At 40.4% G+C, this 20675-nt stretch overlaps 1 protein-coding gene across 2 annotated transcripts in view; it reads right to left on the bottom strand.

The window, feature by feature from the left end:
• Positions 1-20675, bottom strand: part of SLIT3 (slit guidance ligand 3) — a 472224-nt gene that overhangs the window by 93122 nt on the left and 358427 nt on the right. For both annotated transcript variants that reach the window (XM_053956603.1, XM_053956604.1), the window contains exons 15-20: positions 19486-19636; positions 18279-18353; positions 10434-10577; positions 7866-8009; positions 2768-2931; positions 505-637 (exon numbers count right to left, since the gene is read on the bottom strand). In XM_053956603.1, the coding sequence (XP_053812578.1) occupies positions 505-637; positions 2768-2931; positions 7866-8009; positions 10434-10577; positions 18279-18353; positions 19486-19636 (811 nt within the window). The remainder of the gene's footprint in view (positions 1-504; positions 638-2767; positions 2932-7865; positions 8010-10433; positions 10578-18278; positions 18354-19485; positions 19637-20675) is intronic.

Raw genomic sequence — 20675 nt, 5'->3', positions numbered from 1 at the left:
TAGAAAGATGGTTCTAAACTAGGATGAATTTACTTTGCAATATAATCTAATTATCTGTTATTTTAGCCATTTCATGAGGTTTGGAGAAAAGAATTCCTTGTTTCCAACACCAGCTTCTTTTTTTTTTTCCTTTTTTAATCTCTTCAGAGGATAATTAGCTCACAGCTGCGTAACTCAGGAACATATTTTCATCATCCCTTCAAACTGCCTGTTGTGAGTTTGGGCTCTCACAGAAGCACTACAGGATTATTTGATACTAATAAATGCATTTGTTCCTACACCCAGAATTAATGGGTACAAGGACAGATAAACTCTGTTCCCATTACAGAGCGATTTATTCAGTCAAGGGACAAATAAGAATAAGAATAATGGTCAGAACATACGAGAAGCACCAGAGCACAGATGACTAAAGTCAAAGGCAAACCCCCCATGGACCCACAAAGCCTCACTACCATGCAGTTTGATGAACTTCTCGAGACAGGGGATAGGTAAAAGGTAACTTACAGCTCAGTCACGTCCTTGGGAATTCCCTTGGGCAGCATCCGCAGCCCTTTGTTGCTGCAGCGAACCACGGAGTCCACACAGGTACACTGGGAAGGACAAGGAGGGGAAAGCAAGCAGCTGCTCTCATCATTACCTGCACAGGGACAGAGGCAGAGCAGGAGGAAATCAGCATTCCAGCCCAAGGCACCCACTCTGAAGATAACTGGTGTGACAAGGACCAGGGAGGGGCACCCTGAACCCAGGGTAACCATCACAGCATTTTACACTAGATCCAACGCTTTGGGTCACCCTGCCCTCATGCAAGTTCTTTAGGAAACATGAACATTTCATAAACTGTATAGAAATATTTAATTTTTTTTTTCCTAAGGAGAATCTACTTTGTAATTCTGCAAATTATAGTGCAATCCAGTATGAATCCCAAATCCTCCTCCCATCCATAATATGCCAGCTGAAATGGAGAACTTGACCAGCACATTGCCCTTTAATTCATCTAGAGAGATGACATTCACTATCTACTCTCCTTTTGGAAGACTTTTTTAAAATTCAGCTTTTAGATGTTTATTTTTTACTTTTCAAAGTCAGCCTGGCACTTTGCTTATGATCTGAATTGTAAAGCCTCATTGTTTTCAACAACGATAACCAGGCAAACAACAAACTGAAGCAGCACACTTCCAACTGCTGGCAAACCATCTGTGCACACTTAAAAATATCAACTTTCTCCAAAAATGGTTTCAAAGGTCCATAAACAGCAGATTAAATCTTGTAATTGAAGAACAATAGGGTTTCTGCAGTAGAAACCAACGCTTTGAAGCTAAGAACATTAAAGCATGGATTTTCCCCAAAAGCAACAGGCTTTGCAAAACATAAGGCACATGCCTGCTGCAGGACCACGATGGATGTGAAAGGAAACACTTAGTGGCACATTCTGGGGATGACAGGAGGGGAAGCACACAACTGTGTGTGAGCACAGGCAGCCCAAGCTGAGACCCAGAGCTCCCAGCCTGCTCTTTCCTTCTAACTGATGCAAGGACTAATTGAGACAGATCTGCCTCTTTCTTCTCCCTGCTGGAAGCACCCATGAGCATTGAGATGAAAGAAAAAGACTGGAAGTCCTGGTTCAAGATAACAGAATTACCCCTGACTGTATGGGTAGGAATCATTTGCATTCAGAGGGTTGGGGAGGCACCATCAGACTACAGAAGAACAGAGATTTTTTTTCTTTTCTTCCCCACTGAGTTTAATGACTGGAAACAAAATTCAAAGTCCTTCATAAACCTGCAGAAAGAGCATGTTTTTTTCAGCATATTTAATTTTCCCCTTGTGTTCTGTGTTTCACACCCTGCCACCACCTACTTTCCATTTGCCTCAACTCCAAGTCACTGCCTGACAGAGAAAGCTCCCAACTGTGGAATGACATTTCGTGCACCAGGATTCTTCTTTCCTCCCAAGTGTGGAATGTCAATCTGTGGACCAGGATTTTGGTTGGTTTGGGGCTTTTTTCTCTCAAATTAAAAGTGAATTATTCTTTTATGACTAAGCTTGGGTCTCTTGAGCTCTGAGCTCCAGAACCTGGGCCTGTTGCCAGATTGCTTGACTAGGACAGGAATTAATTTTTACTCTAAGTAGGGGAAGTTCTATCACTCTTATTGTCTCTTTAGAGGTATGACTAACTGCACCTCCAGCCTCTCTGGTCTCAACAAGCTGCAAGTCAAGTTAGCAGGGCATTCATCAAGCAATATTCTCCTTACTAGTTTCTCTAAAGTCTGCTTGACCAGAAGACAAAAACTACCTGGAGAATGAAAGAAATGCCAGGGTATTTTCTTTTAAACCAACTTAGACTCAACAAAACATGAAGCATCACTGAGTCATTTCAAATAATGTCTAAGGGTTTTTTTTATTTCCCTGTATTCACCTTTTACTGGTGACCCTGAACTGTATCCAAATCTAAGAGACTTTCCAAGCAAGCATGACTCCCACTGACTTCAGAGTATTAACTATGAGCAAGGAAGGCCCAGGGTTACACCAGCATTAGACAAAGCAGAGCACTTATCTACAATAAATTCATTCTTATATTTAGGTGTAGATAGCAGAAATTCAGAAACTGGAAATCAAGAATAAAAATATATCACTGATAGAGAGCAATGATCTTCAGCTCTAGGCCTTTTCCACCACCAAACCAAAATGTTTACTGAGCAGCACTGCTTGCTAGGGAGGAGCCTTCTCAACATTACCACAAGTGCCAAATCAAACTGGATTTCCTTACCATCACAGGTGAAGTCCTGGACATCTACATCTTGGATTGGAATATCCTTTAAGAAAAAGGGTTTCAAGCAGCGTGGATTTCCACTGACAATTCTCTTCTTCCTCAGCCATTTCCCCAGCCAGGCCAAATGGCAGTTACAATTAAAGGAGTTAGCCAGCAGATTACTGAAAGAGAACAAAACATGATTCCATTACACATGAACATACAGAAATAGTAAAATAACTACAGAAAGATGAGGGGCTCCAAGTCCAGGCTGTTTCCTGTGTTCCTGTGAGATCCCTCCTCCATCCTGCAATCTGGGAAGTTCTATGCAGGTTTTATATTAGGGCTGAGATTATAATTAAAATAGACATAGTTATGCATATATAGACATATGTTTATAAACCAAAATACTTAAAATTATAATTTAAACATACTTACATCACTACCAGGGCTGGATTTATCATGGAATTCAACCCAAACTACAGCTCACACCCAAGTCTAAACTCACCTCACAAACTGCACCCACGTGTGCATGATCTCCACCATGACCATGTGCCTGCCCCAGCACTCCCATGCCCTTCCTCTGCCTCTGTCCCAGCCCACACAAACCAGAGCCAGGAGGGAGCCACTGGCAAGCTGAATTTGGGATTCCTGTTGAAACAGCAAGGATAGTGCTATTTATGTACATACGTACATATATAAAGCAGCACTGTCATCTTGAGCCACTTATGAAGATTTCTCAGGTCTGGATACCTGTAGTGAAAAGCATCTGCTCTGCTGCCTTTGTGGGGTCTGCTTCAAATCTTGCTCTAGCTCCTGAAATATCTTCCATGCAGAGCTGCAGCCTTGGCATGGTGCTGTGGTGTGCAGCCACCAAAGCAATCATCTGACACCTCTACGAGGTGGAGGGAGCCTTAACACAGCCTGGCTTAGCAGCTCCTTCCCAACTAAATTTCAGATGAAGGAAAGAGGCTGAGATCCCTGGTAAAAAGGGAGAAAGAGCTGTCTGTGCAATGTACAGAGACAGGGACAATCAACTGCCTCAGTCTGAGGCTGCCTCAAGAAAGAAGAATGAGCTGTCAGGGCCTGTGCATGGAAAATGAAGTATCTAAACTAATATTGATGGAATATTCACATCATGTATGAATGTGTCCAAGAGTCAGTATTTTGGTAGCACAGAAAGAAATACGATAATGAAATTTCTTTAAATCATAGCATATCTTTTAAGACAAGAAATTTGAAGGCAAAAACAGGCACTTCAAGTGCAGGTGTAGTAGCTGAAGTAGTTTCTAAATCTTCATTTTCAAGATGCTTTCACAAACCTAAATAGGCAGTCAAAATCACATTAGGACTTCAGCCAAACAATTCCTTCAGAAAACAATAGTTCTGAAGACAAAAACATGTGGCACAATTGAGGTGGGGCAGTTAGAAAGCAAATCCCAAGCAACTGCTAAATTCTGTAGGTTCTAGGCCAAAATCACACAGCCACAATATGATTTACAGCTGCTCTCAGCACTGCAGCACAGCCTACTTCAATCACTGCTCTGCCCTGCAGCTCTGGGGTTAATCCCATGTGGATTTAACACAGGCTTATGGACATTGTGGAGAAAGGAGAACTGTGGAGAGCAGAAAACTCAGCATAATGTTATAAAAACACTCCACCTGCTTCAAACTAAGATTCAAACGCTGCAGAAAGGTGAGAAAACCAACAGGTTACACAAGAGCTTTCATACAGAAGGTGCAAAAAAGCACTGAAAGCAATACTCTAATTCTAGCTGCTTTCCTTCTGAATTGTTTTCCATTTTCTTTAATCCATAATGGGACCACATGCAGGATGCTTTGTATATTTTCCACACTGATACACTTTGGCATGAGCAGAGTGCCTGAACCAAATGTCTAAACCGCCGACGCCGAGTGAGCCAGCGCTTCAAAGGCCATTTGTTCCACTGATGGAAGAGAGTGAGATCATATTCACAGAACTGCTTCCATGACACAAAACCTCAGAATTAAATCATCTACAACTGGGAACAAACAGCAGGTGTGTATAATCAGGTTTCTGGAAAACCAGCAGCTCTGGAGGTAAAGGACATTTTGTACATCTAGAGAGCATCTTACCAAGACAGATCAAAAACTTTCACAAGCATTCCATCTACAAAATGCTCCATACCAAAAAATAGAAATTATCCCTGTCTAGAGAGGAGAGATTGTTTTGGCTTAATGTAACTATCCACAAAGCCTCCTTTTCTTCTTAGCAAACACAGGTTAACATATGATGTAAATTTTTTGGACTCTTTAGAAGTTGGATTATGCTTTTTCTTAGGAAGTAAGAAAGAAATACATTGTTACAGATAAAATTAACAAATAAACAAATCTCCCATTTAGAAATTCAAATCACTCCAGGCAAAAAAAAGGACAAATTTATCTTGTCAGTAATTCCACACATCCTTCTGCCACTTTAGCAACATCTAGATTTTATCCTTTTCCAACTGCAGAGCAGGGATTTTTAGCTTTAATGCAGTATCAAGTTCACACATGTCCCTACATACATGCTCTTTCCACAGCAAAACTGTGATGCAGCTTTTGATAGAAATGTAAGATGAAGTCTCTCCTTAAACTATCACATGGATAAAGAGATTTCCTACTGGACTTGAAATGGAATTGAAAGTCTGGAAAGGCTAATTATATGTCAAAGCCTTACTGAGGAAACTGACTATTCAAGTGGAGTTCTCAAATCAGAAACAGTAATGTTGGGTAGAAAAATTGATGTGAAAACTCATCATTGATAATCAGAGTTCCTACACATACAACAGTGATTTACCCACTCAGACAGAAATACAGCAATCAAACTTTTAGCAGAGATTTTCTACTACCATTAAATTCAGAAGTGTTTACTCAAGGACATAGACATATTTTAAAAATCAAGGGGAAATAGAAGTCTTGAGGAATGAAATATGCATATCCTACCACAAGTGCCTCTTCAAAATTACAAAGAAGTCATAGAATATTAACTATTTAAATTGATTCTAGTGACCTGTTAGAAAAACATGCTGGAACACATGTGGATGTTTTTGAAATTAGATCGAAAATATATTCTGGAATTCAGGTTCAGTTTATACAAGAATAGCTATATGTCATTCTGGCATTAGCTTCACGCAGGTATTTTAATAATAATCCACAGAAAAGCAGTTCTGCTTGCAAATGTCTGTGCAAGGACTAAAAGACATGACTGAATTCTCCGTGTGAAGAACTGCAAGTGCACTTCAAGTTAAGATGCTACAGTGCCTAGTTTGAACAACAACAAAATAAAAATTGCTATTTTTTCTACAAAATAGATGTTCTTCCTCTATTGAAAATCATTAGATAGGGTATTATTTCCAGAGCTGTCCATGTTTTGAGAATATCAACAAGACTGACTTACAAAGTGTAAGAACAAAAGGAGCAATGTTCTTTAGTGCTGTAAATATGCCAATATAAAAATGGAAATGGAACACTGCATTAATTTTTGTCTCCCATTGATAGATGTAAAAGTAAGGCGTTACAATACCCGATTAGCTCCCCAAGTGTGGGCTGGACAGGGAGAGCAGTCACACCATCTAACTTCAGTGGTTTTTGTCATCCAATAAATCCACCTACAACAGAGTGCTGCCGTGAAATGAGCAAAGCTGAATTCTGCATTTATATGGCAAAAATCACCATGGCCTCAACCCAGGGACTAAAGAAGTCAAAACCACACCTTTTCTGCCTGTAGAGCAAACACAGAATGAAAATGTGTCAAAGAACAAGCTCTTCCACCAAGACACAACTAGGAACCAACAGGATTATAAATCAGTGCCAAAGCAACGCATTCTAATCAGCAGCAGCTTTAATTGCTCTTGCTAGAAAGTGCAACAATCTTTTTCCACAGATGAAAAAAGAAAATGGGCTATTTTCTAACAAAATATGACAAGGACAATTCTATGAAAGCAAGGTAGGGGCTTCTTAGACTGATTCAGAGTCCCTGTACAAAGGGAGCCACGGAGACAAGAGAGAGGAGCAGGCAGGCACTGCCTGCAGCACAGTGACAACAAGCTTCCAGCAAGTGCCACTTGCTTTGACCAGAGATTTGAAAACAGTCAATAAAAATAATCTGCTTGTGTTTCTCTCTTTGTCCATCAATTTCAAGGAGATTCTTGGGACTACACAATGTAAAAGGAAAGAAAATTCTGTGTTCCTTATGCTGCACGGAGCTAATGCCAAAATGATAACTGATTTGCTGATGAAAAGTTGCCACAGCAAAGGGAAAGTGTCAGCAACAAAACAGCTGAGATTCAACACTTCCTTCTTTGCCCAAACATGATGAAGAATGTTTTTCAATCCTGAAATGCAATAGGATTGAGAGTTTATTTTGACTGAACAATTAGGCTGTATTTTCAAGACAGACAATTTCCATTAACAGCAACACCAGGGTCCCCTCTCACAGCTGGGAACAAAAGGCAGACTTTCTTTCCATATTTATCAGTCTGTACTTTATTAAAATGGACACACTAGAAAACCATTTAAAAGTGTTTAAGAAGCATGGGAAATATTTCAAAGAATGACTGAGAAGTGTAAGAGAATTAAAATAAAGCTTAGGTTGGGATTGTCAAATTCACTTTCAGTAAGACTTGACTATTTTGTCTTCTTCAGATGCTCTGAAAATCTAAGAATTAGCTAGTAGACTTCTGATGTTTAACTAATTTAACTGAAATCCAAGAAAGCTGTTCTTACAAAATGAGACTCTACTGGCACTAAAGCAGCTTCAGGGAGCTGAGTGTGTGATAAGCTACAGTCTTTGAATCTGCAGAAATTGTTTTACATGACCTTCTCCTGCACGTTGCACTGGGCTCTGACACAGCAAAACACAGTCATCCTGCCTGAGGCTGGCAACCTCCAAGTGTTTTCAGCCACTCCAGCTGAAACTATTCAATTTTTTTTTTTTAAATCACACCTTGTATCCTCCAAACCTGTGATTTCAGTAGGATAGAGTTTTCTTTGTCTAGATGACATTTTCCATATAAACTGAAATGTTGTCTTTTTTACAAGGAAAGCACAGAAGAACAGCACCATGACACGTTCATCCCATAAAAAGATAACTTACATTGTAGACAAAGAGACCAGTGTGCTGAAGGCTCCAGGGGTGATGGTGCTGATGTGATTGTCATACAGAGACAGGAGCCTCACTGAGCTCAGGCCAGCAAAGGTGTCATTGTTTATACAGCTGATGGAGTTGCTCCTCAGCATCCTACAAGGATCAAAACAGGGAATTAGGAACCACTGGGAAGGGCTGTAATTTCAGGATGGGAGGTGCTTTACCAAGGGCATCAAGAGATGCTTTGGAAATCATTCTGTTTTTACTGATTGCTGAAGTAGAACACAGCTAGAGGAGGGTTAGATTCACATAAACATGGTCTTGTGAATTTAAAATGCATCTCTTCCACTCAACATTAGAGGCTGATGGGAGCTGCACATCGAAAAGCAATATGCAATTAAAATTATTACTAGTGACAAACCTGAAATAAAAACTAAAGGCTCAATTTAATAAATATCTGAGAGTAAGCTGAGATGTATTTCAGAGATCGTTTGAAAAAGACTTCCAGAAGTGTGTGACAATAACAACACTGTCTGCATTACTTCTCATATCCTGGATGTTTTTTTGTAATCCACACTGCAACAGTATGGAAGGAAACCATATCCTCATTAAAAATCAAGGAATATCTTAGGAAAGATTTCCAGAGCTGGCACAGGCTCTGGAATGTCATTATCATCATTAATTGTGAAGACAAAACCCAGTAATCATTCTATAAAATGGTCTTTGCTTGGTGCTTGTACTAGATGAATCAGTGCTGTGTTTTGGAAGATACATCTCTCTGAGTTGTTATGGTAACAATGAACTCAACAATAAAGACCAATTAATCTGAAAGACTGGAGGATCTTGTTTCACTCCATTGCAAAAAAGGCTCATGTGTATTTGTTAGTCTGCATGCCAATCAATATCTGGGTCTGTAAACATCACTGCACTGTTTTGATATTCCTACTTAGGTGAAAAATCATTCAGTAATTAAAAGATCCACAAAATACATGCAGCTCCTGCTGCTGTTGCAGTGAATTGATCCTCCAAACTGAGGAGGGTTAACTCCTGGGTATCAAATTCATGCAATGGAAATTCAGACTCCCTTAGGAGTCTGAATTTAAATCTCAGATTGGTATCTGCTGGCTGGGCATTGAAATGCTACATCAATGCTACCTGAAAATCACCAGGGATAGTTTAGATATGGCTGGGAAAACATTGACAGTGTCATCACAGACATTGCCTGTTTGAGGCTAAACACTGTGCTGCTTTTGCATCACTGGTCTCTGTGCAGTTATCACCAGAGGCACCACGGTCTCTGTAATTTTGGGATTGCAGCTGGGGTGAAACTGTGTCAGGAAAGACCCACAGGGCACAGAGACACACTTTTGCCAGGTCAAGAGCACAAACTCTAAAATGAACAGGTATTAAATGAGAGAACAAGGCCCTTAGTGGCTTAGCAGCAGCAGGAAACATTTCTCCTGCCCTGTATGGAACGTATCAGGCAGCAGAACTGCAAGATGGGATGGATGAATTTGAATGCCAATATATCCTGCACAGAGATTTCTAACATTGCAGAAACATACAGTCTTTTAAAAGCTGGACCATGACCCTGACAAATGCAGCCCCTTTGCAAAAGATTACTATTCTAATGCTGAAAGTCAGTCAATTAATGGCTAGCAATGTATGTCCCTCAAGCCAAACCCTTTGGTTTCATATCAGGGTTCACCACGCACTGTGTGCCCTTCCTGAAAAAAACTTAGACTCACAAATCCTCATATCAAGCTGTGTATATTTAGACTGCTTTATCAGCTGGGGGAAATGTAGGTCAGGTCAGCAGGATAGCTTGAATGTTAAGCATCTTTTTATTAAAAAATGCTGAATTTTGTTTAGGAGCACTGCCACAGGCTGCTTTACAGTATAGAAATTAATTTAATATCTATGGGCAGTATTTTCAAATCCCTTAGTAAAGTGCATACATTAAATTGAAGAACAGATGGCTGTTACTACAAAAAAATTTAATGGAACAGCAAAAGTTCCATATTTGCCATTACAGAACAAAGTCCTTGAAATGAAACTTGAATTTCTTTTTACACTTGAGTAAGGACTGTACTAATTGTTTCATGATACCTTGCAACATAAGTAGTATTTTTGCTAATGAATAAATTGCAGACTTTAATTGTATTTTGATTCCTAGAGTCTATTTCTTGACAGCCCCACCTAGTCAAGTGCTTTCTTTCTACAGCACAGCTCCAATTTGGGTGGAGCAACAGTGGGAGGATGGACAAAGAGACAGCAAACATGTTCCTGAATGTCTTGTTTCCACAGGAAATAACAAAATAATAAAAGCATTAAATGACTGGAAGTGCACAAATTTGACACATGACAGGTTCCCCATCATGTCAGTCCTGTGAAAATCTGTCCATTTTACAGAAGTAGCACATAAATCTCAAACCTGCCCAGGAGTAGAGACAGATTGAAACGCTCAAGGCCCAGCAGTAGCACTGGCTGGGTAATAACAGATATTTTAGCAGGCACTGCTGAACCTGAGCACTCCCACCCTGCTCAGAGGGGAACAAAGGCAGGGCTCTCACTTACAGGGTCTTCAGGCCTGTGAGGCCCCTGAACATCCGTCCATGCACGGATTCCAGCTGGTTCTCTGTCAGGATCAGCTCCTGCACTCCCGAGGCTCCGTCGAACGCGCCCTCCCGGATCTCCTTGATCTTGTTGTTGCTCAGATTTCTGGAAGGACACACCCAGTGACAATAAGAAAATCAGCAGTGTTTTATTCCAAACATCCACTTGGGGGGGGGGGGGGGGAGATGGGAAGAATTTGTTCCTTTTAGTGGTTATTTAGAGAGACCTATCTATTCATTCAGCAAGGAGAAATTCAAAGGTATTCCTACTGTTCTCACAAATAGCCCCCTTGCACTCATCAAAACCACAATTATTTCAGCTATATCAAGATAATTTAAATTAATGCAGCTACCAGCTTTTAATACCTCTTGTAGTTCTTTCTTATCCATGTCTCTGGAAACAGTAAGTGGGAGTTTCCAGCATCTGATTCATGTCCATGAAGTTATGGACAATGCTTGGGTGTGGGTGCTCATCTGGCAAGAGTCAGTTAATGTTACTGCCTCTGAAATGGTGTCACAAATTGAAATATGGACCATTTTTATTCACTGTACCATGTATCTGATACCAACTTTAGTACGTACACTTAAATAAAAAAAACCACTCAAAATGAAACAAGTATCCCTTAATTCTCAATTCACAGCCACTGCAATACACAGCATTATTTTCTAAATATTTACTCTGCCTATAAAGTCTCAAGATGTTTGCTTATAGATCCCTATTAGAAAACTTTGATCTACAAAGTCAAATGAAGTTCTCCTGAAATGCAAAATTAATCTTTTGAATATTTCATATTTGTGAAAACCCCCATGAACAGACAATTTCTGAATGATAAAAGTGCCATCAGAGAGGCATAAAAATAAATGGCATTTAATTATTTAAAACATTTATATAGAAGGTCGTAAGCACATTAAAACTTTGAGCCTGAGTCCTTCAAATATCTCCCATGATGTCCTGTATAGATCATGATGAATAATTCTATTTGTTGAAGTCTATGACAGGAAACATTGGTCTTTGTTTTACTATCTACAACAAAAAGGAGAAAGTACAAGATATATTCTTGCTCCCAAGAAGATGCTAAATTCCAACACCATTACTCATGCAGAATAGCACATTATTCCAGAAATGATCCCAGTACAGACACAGCATGAGTAATAGTTTCAAAATCCAATTCCAGGTGATATAAAACAAATGACAAGGTATCAGATTAACACCTGGGCTACTCTGCTCAGAAGAGCTGGCAATCTTACTGGGATAAAAGTTGACAGAAGACATGGAAAGAGGACAGCTTGGCCTCAGATAGAAATAACGTGGGTCTTGCTCTTTTCAGAAGTCATCACTTAATAAAAAAAAAAAAAAAAAGAGCCTTGGAAATATGTTTCATGTGGGAAACTGGAGTACACTGGTTTATGTCTGCTGAACAACTGTCAGAGAGTGGGCCCTACAGCATGTGGCCCCTCACCTCTTGTGCTTTCTTGTGATCAGAAAGAATAGGAGCACGCCAGCAATCGGCCAAAAATAACATAAAAACATCTAGAAATACTTACAGGCAGATTTCTCTTTCCAGAAGTTTAGTGCTTTGTGCTAACGCTCACATGAAGAGTTTATGTTCAGTGTCAAAGCAAGTCAAGGGAGGATATTCTGACATATGCATTTAATTCTGGGGCTCAGCTATTTCTCTAGTGGAAATGTTTATAGCTCAGCATCTCTTTTGAATGCTGGCATAAATAAATGCTCCCAAAGATGCCCCTCCTGGTAAAGATCATGCCACGATGCATATTTGCACAGAATAAATAAGTAAATATTTGTGGTGGGAAGGGAGGGTGAGTTGCTATAATAGACAAAGACTTTGCAGATTGCAAACTGACCTACATTTGTAGTTATAAAGTTTATTAGTTACTTTTTACCATATAAAAGATATTTAGGTACATGTATTAAAACATGGGGGTAATTCTAATGGTCTATTAGATACTGAAGGCAGGAAAGAGCAAATATTGGAGAAAAAAGCTGGCCACCGTCTGCAAAGGAATTGGCACCTTTATACAGTGCTAACATCAGAATTTTAATTGCTGCCAAAGGACTTCAGCAGATAGGTAACTCTGCTCATTTGAGTTAATAATGCCTGATCTTTTCAGCAAGACAGAATTACTCATAAATATGCCAGCAGTCTCAGAAGAAGCCAATTATAAATTCCTTTCCCATGCAAAAGATTTGAAAATCCAGGATTATGTTGAAATCAAAGTTGCAAGGCAGAGAAAAGAGAAGCTCTGCAGTAATAAATAGGTAAAGATTTTACAGTCCTGCAATCCTGCCTGGAGTATTGTCAAAGCAGATGTTCTGCCAACCTGGATTTTTTTTTTTGTCTTCCTGAATTAGCATTTCCCATATCAGAATGCAACAAAAAAAAGTTTCTTCTTAAAGTCTGAACAGCTAGAATAATAAACATGAGAAATTGCATAGTTTTCAGTCTAGAGTTACCAGGAAAAATAATCAGCTGGTATAAAGCTTAAAAAATGAAAGCACTGTAACCTTTTGCCTGGTCTGCAACTCTGAGACCTCTAACTCCATCCTTCCCAGCTCTAAAAGATTCTTTTATATGTGATCATCACACTTGACAAGGAATTTTTTTATCAGAAAAAGCCTACTGACAGTTTATAGCAAACTCCCACTATAGAAAAGCCCCATCCTCTTGCAACACTGAGCTTCTGCCAGAAATTCTTCTTCAAATTCTGGAAGGCAGTGGAAAAGAAACTGAGTTTTGAGACTCTTATGTCCTCTGTCAGGACCCAAATGGGAGCCAGCCTGACCTCAGTCTGGTAACTCCTGAAGGCTTATTCCATAAGGACTTCCTGATTTACCCTGGTGATAACATTTAATCCTATTTCCAGACTTTTATTTTGGGCAAGAGGTCAAAATAAATTTTCAGAAAGCCTGGGTCTGCTTTATGGGGGGCTGTGAATAGGAAATGAAAGAGATCAAGAAGCTATCAAGGTGACATTGTTCACACAGCTCACTTTTCAGTCACATCTTATTTACTTTATGGCTGAAGTTTATAATAATATTATTTCTGTCGATCTCATAACTTTAAGAGCAAGCTAGATTCTATTCAGACTTAACAGAAGCCTTCACCCTGCTGTACCTGCTGGGGCAATGTCAGCATTCCAGCTCCCCTCTGCTGAGTTACTGACACACCTTCCCATCTGGAAAACCCCTGAGCCAAGCCCAACCACGAGGGATCTGCTTGGTCTCACCTCCAACCCTGCAGTTTTATCACAAAACCAGCCTGCTCTGAGTGGGGTTTCCCTAGAATATTTCTGTCTGCTGGAGATGTGTTTGGAATCCTTAAGCATGTGTCAGGAGGAAAAGCCCAGTGCTGCTGCATTCCTCTCTGGAGGATGCTGAGAGGGTTTTTACAGCCTTTACCAATAGTCTGGCTGGGTTTGATGTGTGAGCTGTCTTCAGGAGCTGCACGGCACTGAAAGTCTTAAATACTCCAGACAGACAGTGAATTGCACCCAGTGACACTCCTGCACTCATCCAGCAGAGCAGACTGATGGCCTCCCTGTAAAAACCACACTGAGCCCAAATGCCACAAAGCACAACACACTCCTCAACCCCATTTCCAGAAAATAAATCTGTTTCTGTGTAACAAGTGACAGATGACTGCATTTGCCATGGCAATATTCATGCTTAGGGGAAGGAACAACAGGTAACAGCTGTTTGCAAGGGCACAAACTACTTCTGCCTCTCCCAGAAACCTGATATCCTGGTTTTGAAACTGACCTCTAGTCCACAAACTTTATCATGATTCAATTTTATTTCACATGCAAAATGTTCAGATCCTGGTCTGACACTCCATACAGCTCAATTTAGCAGAAATACTTACAGTCAAATTAAGCCTCCAAAGGCAATTACATGCTGGAGGTGGGTTGGCAGTACCAGCTATTGGCAAGAAAGCCTGACATTTCTTCTAATAAAGACCATATTATATGTCACTTTGTAACTTTGGCAAGATTTAACTGAATGAACTGTTAGATGACCCTTTCAGGTTTTGAGGTAAACATTTTTCATTACTCTTGTTCTCAAGAGAAGAGATCAGTCCCCTTTCTCCCCAGCAGTGCATGAAGTATGGTAGTTCACCTTTCTGTTTTGAATGTGAGCTCATTGCTGATTTCTTTCCCTAGAGAAACAGCTGCTGGGACCTCAGTGGGAATGGCCACTGAATTCCTGGAGGCACCAGGGGAGTGGGCAAGCTCTAGGGATGGCATCTGGAGGCTACAGCCTCTGCCTGTGGGTCCCATTTCAGCAAGCAAGGGTATCTCTGTGCTCCCTCTGAGTCAGATACCTGGGGGGTTTGGACACGGAACCTGTCATGGCCAGGAGACCCCTCCAGGCTCCCATTGCCATGGGAGTCCCCAGGCACTGGAAGGTTTTTTCTCTAATTAACAACTGAGGTATTGCCAGGGACTGCTGGTGCTCCCAGAGCTCGCTTCATGCTGAATTTGGTAGTTCCTGCAAGAAATTAACTGCTCCCTTCCACAAAAGTCAAAACTTCACCTCCGCGAACAGGGAGGTCTCCCCTCTCCATGCCTGACACGAGACCTTGATGTGTTGAGTGAGAAGATTTCCCACTGGAAGCATAATTCCCTGTGAAAGGCAGCAGATTCCAGCTCCCATGGCTGGAGGGCAGCAGGTCCTGGAGCCTTTTTAGGATACCCCCAAAAGTCCAAGTCCTGGAGCTGCTCCCACTCCTAAAGAGCTCAGAAATGCATCCTTGTATTTCTCCTGCACTCCAGGCAGATTCAAAGTGCTCTTTGCTAACCACTGCAAAATATCAGCAACACAGTCCTTGGAGGCTGAAGTCAGTGGGGTGGGACTTCAGCCCGATGCAAGATCAGGTAAGGCCATACAGTCAAAACACAATGAAAGCAAAACAGAGGTCACTGGAGAACCCTGGAAATTACTTCTGGACTGGATTTGTCCTGTCCAGAAGAATCTACACCAATCTTTTCATTCTACTATAAAAAACATTAAACACAAAGAAAATTAATATTTATGTTATGAAAATCACATTAGGTATCCATATATGTAATTCTGCAGCTAATTATTGAAGTTGATTTTTTTAAAAAGGCACATTCAGATATGTTAACCTTTTAAAAACCAGCAGGGTAGTCTTAGCTATTTCATTCCTAAGTAAAATGTAGCATCACATTGCATTATGTATCTCTGACCTTTAGATTTCTATATCAAGAATTCAATTTTGTTTTGCATTAAAATGTATTAAATCCTAGGCTGACACATCATACAATAAGGTTCAGCTTTGGAGGACTATTTACAGACAAATTACACCACAACAGCTAATTGCATATTAGAGGTGGGGTTGGTGCTACCACCTATTGCAAAGGTGGTCTGACACTTCCCTTTTTTCCCATCATTTTGACTTTTTATGGAATTCTGCTGGAGCTTTACCAGCCACAGTGGAACCATGGCTCTCTGAAATGAAGTTTATTTCCCAAGTTCCTTGGCATGGATCCGTCAGTAGTCCTAAACTCAAGTGAAAGACAACCAGAGGACAAGCATTCAAATACCCTTCAGATATCCATATTACAGATATTCAGATTCATTTTGGAAAAAAAGAGTATTTCAGAGAAAAAATAAAGAAAAAAAATATATTATTTAGGCTAATGCCCTTCCACTGCATAGCTCTGAGCTGTTTTCCTAAGCCTAGGAAAAAATTCAATTTCCAGACAGATTCCTCCACCTGCTGTTTGCCTTTAACACTTAAGCAGACAAGGAATACATGATGAGACAGAGTCAATACTGTCAATCAAATAATAGTTAGGTTTCTTGTCCCCTATACACACTAAAAAATGGGGATTTGATCAATGTTCTTCCTCTCTGATTTAACAGCAGCAGTGCAGACCCTGTGCCTGACACTCCTGCCACACAGAGCTGCTGCTTTAGGACCATGAGCAGCAGCAATCCCATCTGAGGCACTCCCCACATCTCCCTTCTTGCTTGGTGGAGAGGGGCCTTTCATTAGAAGAAGGCTATTATTATTATTATTATTATTATTATTATTATTATTATTATTATGCCTAGTAAAGGTCAAATAATAACTGGAAGGAAAGAGGTGTTTGTTTGCTTGTTTCTTCTTGGTAACCCCTTCTTTTCACAAAATGGAAGAAACAGGAAAAGAAGTTCAATCTGGCTTTCTAGGGATCAGGCCACTGAGTAAAGTTGTGGTTGAAATGTTGGTCTCCCCATATGAAAAAACACTGTTTTCAGAAAATCCCTGTAATTAAAATGAAGAAACTTCTTCAGAGCATCAGGTAGAACAAAAGAAATGAGCTCAGCTACAAGGATTTCCTGAAGAGCCTCTGCTTGGAGGCTGCCACTAAAACCCAGCAAGAGACACTTTGTAGGGTGCAGCTTCTTTTTGCCATGAGTTTGACTGGCTCCTGCACACCTCTGATCTCAGCAGCTACCAAGGACAGATAAAAGAATCTTTTGTTTCACAAGAAACAAACTCTTAAAAATACTCTCACAATGGCTTCATGCTGTATTTGTACCCAAATACAGCCCCTGTCGAGGCATCCCTCCCTCTGATAGATGAGGACAGGAGGGACAGCACTGTACTTCCCTACAGTAAGTTTTAAGTGAAAACAAATTATTCCAATTTTCAAAACATAAATCCTGAAGGTTTGATGAGGACAGATGCTTTCTAGCTTCTGCACACACTTATATAGCATGCATTTTTCATTCCTGTTTACTATCTACTTACACAGGGAACAGAGCACTTAACAATGTCAACATCATTTTCTGAGTGCACTGTAGCTACAAATTATTGATCATTCATAAAACATGAGGCAAATGTTTGTGATTAGTTCCCCAAGCCTGACAGGCTGTACTTACACAAATACAACCCCACCCCAAGCCTGCAGTGCTGCATCTGAAACTCTTGCAGAAATAAAAAGAATCCCACTACAGTTGCCTCCAAAGCCCCTGAGATGTCACAGGATTCAAATGGCCAGGAAGCTCCAGATGGCAGAAACCACGAGAAAAGAATGCAGAACAAATTTCCTGGTTTGGTTGGGTTCCCTAAATTAGCTTGATCCAGACAATAAAACCTTACTAAAAGCAAACAGTTAAATGAGACATTAGCAATGGGTCCATAGGGTTAGAACTTTAAATAACTTCAGAAGGATCCATTTTGAACACTACCAGCAGGTATCTGACATATTATTCTCTTTCCAAAACACTGCTCGTATTAAATATATACAATGCAGTGTGCCAGGACTGTCAGCAGAATTATAGAGCTATATTTGAATGACTGATCTATATGTTTACTAATTTATTCTCCTCTCTAAACCAATAATGATCACCAGAAGCTGCCATTGTCCATATCTCATAATATTATTTTCCTTTGACTATCTGAAACAACCACACCACAGCTGGAAGCACACAATAAATTTGAGAGACAAAACCAAAATGCTAAATGTCATAATCATCTCCAACAATAAGCATACAGTGGAATAAACTCTGGGACATAATTCCTGTCAGTCTCTGTGAGTGAAAGACTAAGAAATGTAGCCTTAAAAACCCACTGAAATGTCAGCCTAGGGGTCTTCATCTGTCAGTGTGGTTTAACTGTGCCTGTCCATCCAACAGGGAACTCCTTCAGTTTCATTAAACTCACATTAAAAAAGTGATTTCTACTACTGCAGTACTAAACTATATAAAACTCATCCCTCCCTCCTTCCTTCCAATCCAAGGTTGCATGTATTCCAACAAGAAACTCAGACTTACATTTTCCTGAGGTTGGGCAATTTCTTGAAGAGTCCAACAGCTTCCAAAACAGAAATATCATTGTCATTCAGACGCCTGAGAGGAACAAAGGAAGAGATATTTAATGCTTCACAGATGTCTGCAGATACATCCCTGTGACATTCAGGGCTGCCACACAGAGAACCATGACCTTTGTTAAGCAAGGCACTCTCTGCCATCTCCCCCAGACTCCTACAGGTAAAAGAGTTTAGCTTTGAAGGAAAAAGGACATAGAAGACTATCTATAGTGAAAGATTAGGATGCCCTAAAGAGTGTCATGCCAGAGGACAGTGTCAGAGCCCCTTCATCTCCCAATGCACGGGATAAGGAATTATTGAGCTACTCTGTTACACACAAACCTGTGCATGACTGAACCTCTGTGGTGCATTCTGCTACATGCAATTGGAGATGTGGTCCATGTAACCACAAGGGCTCTGATTTCAGGTCCTTTCCTATAAAAGTCTGCTGATCTTCAAAATGAATGTGAAGGCCACTGTCTTGGCAGGCTTGGGATGTAAAATTCATTCTTAGATTGCACATAGCTCCATTTTGCTATGTAGAGTCTTTGCTGTGTTTCTGGATATCTCATGCTTTTTCTTGACTTCAGATCAATATTTTTTATGGGGTTTTAAATAAAATAAGTACAATAAATACAACACTAACACGAAAAAAAGAAAATTCTGTTTGAAGGGGCTACTAACACAAGAAAAGAACCAGAATCTTCAGTTGCTAAGCAATAAAAATGTTTTCTCATGTTCAAATGTCTTGAAGTTACATTAGTTCAATAAAACCGGTTCCCCCCAAGTAGCAGGCAATGCTGAGATGGAATGAGCTCCTGTCACAGATCCACTCACATGGTTAAAACCATTTCTTAAATAAAAATGACCAGGTGCAAAGGCAGAGGACTCCAGGGTAGATTGGACAGGAAGGACACAGCTTGGGCCTGGCCAGCATTGAAGGAGGACACAGGGCTGGTGCACGGGGCTGTGGCTTCTTCCTTGCCCCACAGCTGGCATAAATGCTAAGGAAATGAGAGTGGGGTGAAACTCTGAAATAAAATTAACTTTCCCATTTTCACACAGGGATAAAAATAGGAAGTGCCTTTAATTATCTGAGTCCCTTTTACAGCCTTTAAAAATTAGAGGAGCCGACAAGTGCAGTGGAACACCCCTGTCAGGGGCACACTTACAGGTCAGTGGTGTATTCAGGGAGGTGAGTGGGCAGCCGGGTGAGTTTTTGGTTGGAGCAGTCCACGACTGTCCCCTCGCAGCGACACTTCTCGGGGCAGACAAGGTCCATGAAGCACTTCCCAGTGAATTTACTCCTGTAATCCTCTGACCCTGCAATAAAAGGAAAATATATTCCAGCAAACAGTTGTTGATAACTGCAGTGACCAGAGGTACCATGGAATCCATCCTCAGCATTGCCTCCTGTCATCCCCCAACTCCTGAACACATTTCTAATACTTGCCAAGGACTGGTGCTCAGCAATTTTTAAAATTACTCCCAAGACTTGTCCCTGGTTTTTCACTCTCCCCTTAACAGACTAATTCCTTGTCTAACAAGCCTACCTGTTAAGGTATTTTCCAGCAAAGTCACATTTTTTCCCATTTGGAATTTAGTCCAGCAACAAGGAAAAGGCATCTCATGAAAGAATTCAAATGACAAAAGACTTTTAAAGATATCATTTTAAAGTCCCAAATGTTCAGACCTCAGCTATTAGAGCTGTTTTTCAGAGCAATCTTTTATTAGACAACCTTGTCAACTTTCCAACAATTAGATATCTTTATTAACTATGTTAAACAAACAGCAAAGGAAAGTAATAGCAGTTTAAATCATTTTCATTTTAATTAAGGAATGGGTAGAGCATACTTAGTGAGAAGCACTCCCTGATGTACCATTACACCGTGATTGCCAGACCTCTTTGACTGGGTTTTTGACCCATTCTAATGAAATGCTTTTCCAATTAGGCTCAGTGAACTAATCTGTCCTTTTCAGGTTTGGTTTTTCTCGTTTAATAGCAGCAGGTTGGAAACTCGATCTCGGTGTTTCAAGGAACCAGGAGGATTAATAAACGTGCATGTAAGCAAAGTGCTGCCAAACCCCCACCATGCAATTCCTGCCCACTCACTTCGTATTTCATAATGGAAGCACCAGAACCACTGCAGGAGCCCTGTGCAAGGCCCAGGGATTGTAATTACCAAGAAGCATTTTTCAAGTTTTCTGAATTTTTAAAAGTCAATTACAAGGCTTTCTCAGAGAGAGGAGCTGCACAAATGTTTTAAGAACTCAAAAACATCAACAAAAACTTAAACCCGAGCTGAAATTTGCTTATGGAGACTTGATGACATTCATCACCTGCTTCCCCTTCCTGACTGAT

This window comes from Vidua chalybeata, chromosome 15 (assembly GCF_026979565.1).
Source record: "Vidua chalybeata isolate OUT-0048 chromosome 15, bVidCha1 merged haplotype, whole genome shotgun sequence".
Taxonomy (NCBI): Eukaryota; Metazoa; Chordata; class Aves; order Passeriformes; family Viduidae; genus Vidua; species Vidua chalybeata.
Note: the sequence above shows the minus strand (reverse complement) of the source record. Positions and strands in the feature narration are given on the sequence as shown.